Below are 8,200 nucleotides of genomic sequence, written 5' to 3'. Positions count from 1 at the left end.
ATTAGGAAAATCGAGGCAAAACAGGCTCCAAAAGACATGAAGATGTTGATGAAAACAAAATCAAACTCATACCCATGTTAAAATCTGGAGAAAACTGTATGAAAATCATAAGTTTTGATTAATAAATCCAAGCAAATGATTGGTAGATGAATGAACTTAGTCAAGAACTTGCAGGAAAGCGCCAAATTGCGCCAAAAATCTTGCGAATTGGGTTGTTGAGAGAGGTAGGGACCGCCCACTTATGACCGATTTTTGCGTCTCAGCGATATACCCAGAGAGACCCATTCTTAATATTTTCCACCGATTGTGGCCGCCTACCGCTTTCTCTTCCCTTTTCATTTTGCTACCCCCTCTCTCTCTCTCTCTCTAGATTACCATTACTGGATTTCGATTCAGCCCATTTGATCTCGCACCGTTTCTCCTCCATTTTTCCCTTTCCTGCCTTGATTTCTTAAGTTGATCGATCTCTCTTTGCTTGTGGAGTATTGCATCCATCGCATCCATGGGTACTCCTCCAATCAAATCGATCTTTGTTCCTTCTCTTTCGCTTTTTTCTGGGTTTTTTGTGATGTGCATGTTTGCGGCTGCTTGCGGCGGCGATTTCTTTTGGGGGTGTTTCGTTTTTTATTCTCTGATGTTGGGTTTGTTGGGTTTTTTTTTACAGCGATCGAAAACCCTTTCAATGGCATCTTGAAGACCCTTGAGAATCCTGATGGGTCTGTGTTTGGAAAGTACTACAGCTTGCCTGCTCTGAACGATCCTAGAATCGGTGAGTGGTTCTGCTTTATTTGATTGTTGGTTTGATTCTATCTGTTTGAGTGTGCTTTATTAGATTCTATCTGTTTCTGTGAATCAAAAGTTCAAGTGGTTTTAGTGGTGTGAGTTGAAACTACATTAAACGTTCTAAAGGGTTGGATGTTGATTGTTGGATGGATGTTTCTTTGGCAGAAAGGCTGCCATATTCCATTAGGATTCTTCTCGAATCGGCCATCCGAAACTGCGATGAGTTCGCGGTTAAGGCTAAGGATGTCGAGAAGATTCTTGATTGGGAGAACACCTCTCCCAAACTGGTTGAAATTCCTTTTAAACCTGCTAGAGTGTTGCTTCAGGTCAGCATTTTGTTTCTGAAAGTTGGATATGGATTTGTGTTGTCGTTTGATATGTGAAATGTGCGTCGATTTAGGATTTTACTGGTGTGCCTGCTGTTGTTGATCTTGCTTGTATGCGAGACGCTATGAACAGGCTTGGTGGTGATTCCAACAAGATTAATCCATTGGTGAGTAGTGAACTATATAAATTCTTCGTTCGTTCTTTATATTTGTCGATCGTTCGATCTATCTAATACATGAACAGTTGAACACATAGTGATGGCTTATGAATGCAATCAATACAGGTTCCTGTAGATCTCGTCATTGACCATTCAGTTCAGGTCGATGTGGCAAAGACCGAAAATGCAGTACAGGCGAATATGGAACTGGAATTTCAACGAAACAGAGAAAGGTTTGGTTTTCTGAAATGGGGATCTAGTGCTTTCCATAACATGCTTGTCGTACCTCCCGGATCTGGTATAGTTCACCAGGTATACTTCTATACAACACTCGAGCTTGCAGGATAGTCCACCTCGATCATCCTGTTGTCTCGATATGAATGTACTTTTTTGCCTTTTATCTTATAGTATTGCATCATTTTTCAGGTTAATCTGGAATACCTTGGCCGAGTGGTTTTCAACACAAATGGCTTGCTTTACCCTGATAGTGTTGTGGGAACCGATTCACACACAACGATGATTGATGGATTGGGCGTTGCTGGTTGGGGCGTTGGTGGGATAGAAGCAGAAGCTGCAATGCTTGGACAGGTATGAAATAATCATATTTTTTGGTATCGTATTTTTGTTATCTTGCGGAAAAATGATTGACTTTGTTCTTTCTTTCTCTCGTCAATTTTAGCCCATGAGCATGGTCTTGCCTGGCGTCGTCGGGTTTAAATTAATTGGAAAGCTGAGAAATGGTGTAACAGCTACAGACTTGGTTTTGACGGTGACTCAAATGCTCAGGAAGCACGGTGTTGTTGGCAAGTTTGTGGAGTTTTATGGTAAGCAGAGCCGAACTTCTGAACGTCGTTTTAAAATTTACGCCACCCTTTTTCTTATAATGCCATTTTACTTCTATGCAGGGGAAGGTATGAGTGAACTATCTTTGGCCGACCGTGCCACAATTGCCAACATGTCCCCCGAGTATGGTGCAACAATGGGCTTCTTTCCTGTCGATCACGTCACCCTGCAGTATCTGAAACTGACCGGAAGAAAAGATGAAACAGTTAGTTATCACTCATAATGACGTTCAGCTAGTTAGTAGTTCATGTATGCTTTTGTTCAAGTGCTAACTTGAGAATTACGATTCAGATTTCTATGATAGAATCCTATTTGCGAGCGAACAAGATGTTCGTAGACTACAGTGAGGTAAATATAAAATATTATCTTTCCTTATTTTATTGTCGATATTTAGAACCTTCCGTGTCTGAGTTAGATTTTACTGAATGCAGCCTCAAGTTGAACGAGTATATTCCTCTCATATAGAACTGAATCTTTCGGATGTCGAACCGTGCATATCAGGTCCAAAAAGGTAGTTTAAATTATACTAGAACTTGTGTAAAATTGAATAATAACCTAGCCTTGTTTAACCTTACGTTCTTCCTCTTGGTTTTGCAGACCGCACGATCGAGTTCCCTTAAAAGAAATGAAAGCTGATTGGCACACATGCCTCGACAGTAAAGTCGGATTCAAGGTGAAGAACATTTACCCGAGCAGATTGATTTTGAATTGAATTACAAATACCATTGATGTTAATTTAAGCGAACGGGATTTAGCATGGCCAAAAATTAGAGTTTCAAAAGTTGTCATCAAGATATTTTTTAGCACGTTTCTAAGTCCATTGCCGCTATTTTCACCGACCCTATATTCTTATATAATGATGTTATAGGGGTTTGCCATACCAAAGGAAGCTCAAACAAAGGTTGCAGAGTTCAGTTTTCATGGATCCCCAGCTCAGCTTAGGCATGGGGATGTCGTAATTGCGGCTATCACTAGCTGCACAAATACCTCGAACCCAAGCGTTATGCTTGGAGCTGCTTTGGTGGCTAAGAAAGCTTGTGATCTTGGGCTAGAGGTTAGATGTCTGTCTTCACCCACCATTAATAGGACCTCTCTATCAATGTGTTTGACTCGTAGTAATCGATTCCAGTGAGCTCTATCGGTTTTGATTTTGTTGCAACTTTGTGAATCAGGTTAAGCCCTGGATTAAGACGAGTCTTGCTCCCGGCTCTGGGGTGGTGACCAAATATTTGGCGAAGAGGTAATTTTCCGACAGCGCAATAGATGAACCTTTTTTTATACGAGAGAGTACTCATCTACGGTACGTGTGTTTACATCTGCAGTGGCTTGCAGAAGTATCTTAATCAGCTAGGGTTCCATATAGTTGGGTATGGATGTACTACATGCATTGGAAATTCAGGAGATATTGATGAATCTGTTGCTTCAGCGATAACCGAAAATGGTAACTATTTGTGTTCGAGTGGGATGTTTGATACTGTTCTTTGGTATTCTAAAAACTGTGTTGCTAATGATATTTGAACGTTCAGACATGGTTGCTGCCGCCGTGCTGTCTGGAAATAGGAATTTCGAGGGTCGTGTACACCCTTTGACGAGGGCCAACTACCTCGCTTCTCCTCCTCTCGTGGTAGCCTATGCTCTTGCTGGCACTGTAAGTACCTTCTTGTTCTCTATCTCTCTCAAATTGGAAAGGTGAGTGCTTGTGGATGCCAGATTCCGTAAGCCCTCAAGCAACTCGCTTCTCCTCGAAAGTTGGTTCTATAGCATAAAAATAAATGTGAGATCCCACATCGGTTGGGGAGGAGAACGAAGCATTCTTTATAAGGGTGTGGAAACCTCTAAGACGCGTTTTAAAAACCTTGAGGGGAAGCCCGAAAGGGAAAGCCCAAGGAGGACATATTTGCTAGCGGTGGGCTTGGGCTGTTACAAATGGTATCAGAGCCAGACACCGAGCTGAGCTCCGAAGGGGGTGGACACAAAGCGGTGTGCCAGCAAGGATGCTGAGCCTTGAGGGCGTGGATTGGGGGGTCCCACATCAATTGGGGAAGGGAACGAGTGTCAGTGAGGACGCTGGGCCTCGAAGGGGGTGGATTATGAGATCCCACATCGGTTGGGGGGTAGAACAGAGCATTCTTTATAAGGGTGTCCCTAACATACACGTTTTAAAACCCTTGAGGGGAAGCTCGAAAGGGAAAGCCCAAAGAGGACAATATCTGCTAGCGGTGTGCTTGGGTCGTTACAATAAATATACCCACCACATCAAATTTCTTTTGATATCGTAAAAGATAACTCGTCCAATGCATAACTTGAGGCTATTTTGCAGGTCGACATCGATTTTGAAACTGAGCCTATTGGGCGGGGAAAGGATGGAAAGGAAGTGTTTTTTAGGGACATTTGGCCGACTAGCGAAGAAGTTGCCGAAGTAAGCTGCTATACTTTGAAGTGCTTTTTAGATGCTGAGCTCTTTGATTGTTGTATTTGGATCTTATTCATTGCTCGAACAGGTCGTACAATCGAATGTGTTGCCTGACATGTTTCGGGCCACATACCAAGCAATCACTGAAGGAAATGCAACTTGGAATCAGTTATCCGTTCCCGAAGGAACACTCTACTCCTGGGACCCAAAGTCAACGTACATTCACGAGCCTCCTTATTTTAAAGATATGACCATGTCTCCTCCCGGGGCTCACGGGGTCAAAAACGCGTACTGCCTGCTCAATTTTGGTGATAGTATTACAACTGATCATATCTCACCTGCTGGTAGCATCCATAAAGACAGTCCTGCTGCTAAATACCTTCTCGAACGTGGGGTTGACAGAAGAGATTTTAACTCGTACGGTAGTCGCCGTGGGAATGACGAGATTATGGCACGTGGCACGTTCGCCAACATTCGTATAGTCAATAAACTATTGAAGGGGGAAGTTGGGCCGAAGACAATTCACATCCCCAGCGGGGAGAAACTCTCTGTATTTGATGCTGCAATGGTAATTTCTTGATCTTTTTTCTTTTTACCATATCGAATGTCTTCGATCTGAATAACTTTTCCTTTCAAGATTCTCGATTCTCGGTTCTCGTCCTTAGATTATGTATCTGTTAACAGAGGTACAAGAACGAGGGGCTTGATACGATCATTCTGGCCGGTGCCGAGTATGGAAGCGGAAGTTCGCGTGATTGGGCTGCCAAGGGGCCAATGCTTCTGGTACTTTTTCTGATTTGTATTGATAGAGCTCAATTCTTATGGACTTGAGTCTCCTGGTCATATTACTTAATGCTCTTCGAAACGTCTCCCAGGGTGTCAAAGCAGTTATAGCAAAGAGCTTTGAACGTATACACCGCAGCAACTTGGTCGGTATGGGTATTATTCCTCTATGTTTCAAGGATGGAGAGGATGCCGAGTCCCTCGGGTTGACTGGGCATGAGCGTTACACCATCGATCTTCCAAGCAATGTGGGAGAAATCAGACCTGGTCAGGAGGTGGGTGTGGTGACAGACGCTGGAAAGTCGTTCAGTTGCATTCTAAGATTCGACACCGAGGTACTTTCCGAACCGTAGTCTACACGTCTCGAATCCGAACATCGGATAACTCCAAAAACCCAGGTCGCCATTGGTACTTTCTTAATCTGAAAGTTTGCTGGTTTTAATGTGCAGGTGGAACTGGCATACTTCGATCATGGTGGAATTCTGCAGTATGTGATGAGGAATTTGATCCACGCAAAGCACTAAAGGAAGTGGGATCAGGTTGGAGCTCTGAATTTCTTAATAAAATGGTTTCAAGTTCTTCGTTTGGGACTATCAAGTTCTTCGTTTCAAGGATTTCCCATATATATATATATCTGTATGAATGCTAATTTTTCAGAGAAATTTATTGTTTGAATTTTTCAGATGGTCTAATCTAAGGTCAGCTTAAAAAATATATAATAATTTTTTAATTATTTTAAGAACTGTTTAGACTTTTAAATTTTTAATTGACCATTCAAATGTTGATTCAATCTAGAAGTGAAACGATGAATTATTCAAACATCCTTCGAATTTTAAATAATCTATATACTAATCTAATATAATTAAACTTCTATGACATTTTAGTATCTTTAATAATTTAATATTTTATTATTATGAATTCAATTTATATTAATTTTACTATAATTTATACAAGAAAAATGAAGGACAAGAAGGACAAGAATATAAAAGATATCGTCATATTTTGAGTGATCTAAAAGTCTATCCGAAAAGAATCTCGGATTCGAAACAAATAGGTCATGAAACCAATATTTTGAGTAGTGATCTAGAAGTCTATCCCATAGGAAACTCGAATTCGAAACAAATGGGTCATTAGAATCGTAGAATCATAGAATCAATTCACTTCCTTTATAACATGAAGTCCTCGATAAATTTAAATAAAATTGCGATAAAATTAAGTATTAAAAATAGATATGAACACAAAAACCATTTCTACAATCTAGAAAGAGATCACCCTTATCCCACTTTTCATTGCAAATGGGTAGCTAATTGGAAGAATGAAGGCATTAAAAGGTTGTATCAAATAGAAAAATATAGCAATGTTCTAGTAAGGTAGTTGTACATGAATCTGTAAGTGAGGTTTGGAGGTGGCATTTCTGGCAAAAATATGAACTCTTATTCTCTCGTGGCCATAAAAACAAGAAATCGATGACAATGTAAACTTGTGATAAGCACATCAAAATTCATAGATTCAGGGATCGAGTAGTAAGGTTAAATTATAGAAATGATGAGATTCCCTACAGAAAATGCACCTGTGACTTTGAGCAGTAACAAGAAATGTCAACCAACCTGCCAAACAATGAAGCACACCAAACCTTTAGGAAGAATTCTTTCAGCAGTACCAAGAAAAGTCATCACAGAGGGCGAATTGAAGTTATTTCCAAATAGAATGATCTAGGAAAGATTGAAGAAAGACTGTCCAAATGTTGAGAAGCCAAAAGAAATTTGAACTGGCAAAATGATTTAGTGTTTGAGGTGTTCATTTGTTAGTTCATTGTTTAGAGAATGGACATTACCTTGGTCACATCAACTCAAGCTTTGTATTCATCTACTCGCATCCATTTAGTAGCAGACCATTTATTCCCCTTGATAACAGGACAGCCACCTATATATGAACAGCAGGAGAAACATCGTCATTGTACGAACGAAACGTACATGGCTGAAATCTAACATGCTCAGAAAAATGGAATGGTGGGTTTATAAGTTTGAGAGTATCTAATCTAACCATGCAAACTTGAAGGATCTAGAGAGGCATCGGGCTTCATGCTCCAGAAAAGCAATGCATCGCCCCTCTTCGGTTTAACGGAAAGTCCTTTCTTCCCACAATCAGAAAGCTCATTCCACCAAGGTACAGAACTAAAGTTTCCTTTGGCAGCAGGGAACACTGTCTCGCCTCCTTCTTCGACGTCTGAGCTGAATTACGATAGAATTCATATAAAATAATGGGCAAGCCATGCAAGATGAAGCACTTGTTTAGAGTCCAAAGCATGGAAAATATGGATTACTACTTACAGGTACATAAGCACTGTTGCTATACGTTGACCTCCATTCTTTGTATTGTAGTCGTCAAGGAAGTAATCAAAATGAGGTTCATATTTCTGTCCCACTTCGTAATGAAGAACCTGAAGTCCTTCTCCATGCTCTGCATATATTATGTGTGCACTTAAGTAACAAAGTACGAAAACTTAGTGTCTAACATTCATTAACCTTATGAAAATTTTAAAAGATAAGAAGACAGTATCTACATATAATAAACAAAAATTGCAACAGTTTATCAGGTGAACCCGATTCTCATTCATTCTAACGAGGGACAATGGGCAGGTAAGCTCATAGGACAAACAAATATCTGGAATGTATTGGTATTCCTACGTCTGAGTCGATATTCGTTATTCAAATTTTTCAGCCATGATTAAAAATCTTCCTCATCCATTGAAACTTAGCACGATAATTGTATCTATTCAAATAGTTTCGGGCATGATAAAAATCTTTTCTAACAAAAGAAAAGTTATGGTTGGGAAAGCTAGACTACAGGGGGAAAATTATACCAAAACGATAGGTGCACTTGAAAATAAATTA

General features: G+C 40.3%; 1 protein-coding gene and 1 long non-coding RNA gene across 2 annotated transcripts; one reads left to right on the top strand and one right to left on the bottom strand.

Annotated features, from left to right (window-relative positions):
• Positions 1-282: 282 nt before the first annotated feature.
• On the top strand, positions 283-5,983 carry LOC111786127 (aconitate hydratase-like). The gene is made up of 20 exons (XM_023666470.1): positions 283-506; positions 665-769; positions 949-1,109; positions 1,184-1,276; positions 1,394-1,579; positions 1,694-1,855; positions 1,947-2,091; positions 2,173-2,315; positions 2,402-2,458; positions 2,542-2,621; positions 2,708-2,783; positions 2,979-3,164; positions 3,283-3,350; positions 3,433-3,551; positions 3,637-3,758; positions 4,431-4,529; positions 4,612-5,091; positions 5,208-5,306; positions 5,399-5,641; positions 5,756-5,983. Exons 1-20 carry the CDS (start codon positions 503-505, stop codon positions 5,828-5,830), a joined length of 2,703 nt encoding a protein of 900 aa, XP_023522238.1. The 5' UTR covers positions 283-502; the 3' UTR covers positions 5,831-5,983.
• Positions 5,984-6,562: 579 nt separating this feature from the next.
• LOC111786129 lies at positions 6,563-7,768 on the bottom strand. Its single transcript, XR_002813757.1, has 4 exons — positions 7,637-7,768; positions 7,350-7,537; positions 7,141-7,229; positions 6,563-6,913 (listed from the first exon to the last, which is right to left on the bottom strand). It is a non-coding gene; the product is annotated as an uncharacterized LOC111786129 (long non-coding RNA).
• Between the last annotated feature and the right edge of the window lie 432 nt (positions 7,769-8,200).

The sequence above is a fragment of the Cucurbita pepo genome, unplaced genomic scaffold, assembly GCF_002806865.2.
Source record: "Cucurbita pepo subsp. pepo cultivar mu-cu-16 unplaced genomic scaffold, ASM280686v2 Cp4.1_scaffold001055, whole genome shotgun sequence".
Classification (NCBI taxonomy): domain Eukaryota; kingdom Viridiplantae; phylum Streptophyta; class Magnoliopsida; order Cucurbitales; family Cucurbitaceae; genus Cucurbita; species Cucurbita pepo.
Note: the sequence above shows the minus strand (reverse complement) of the source record. Positions and strands in the feature narration are given on the sequence as shown.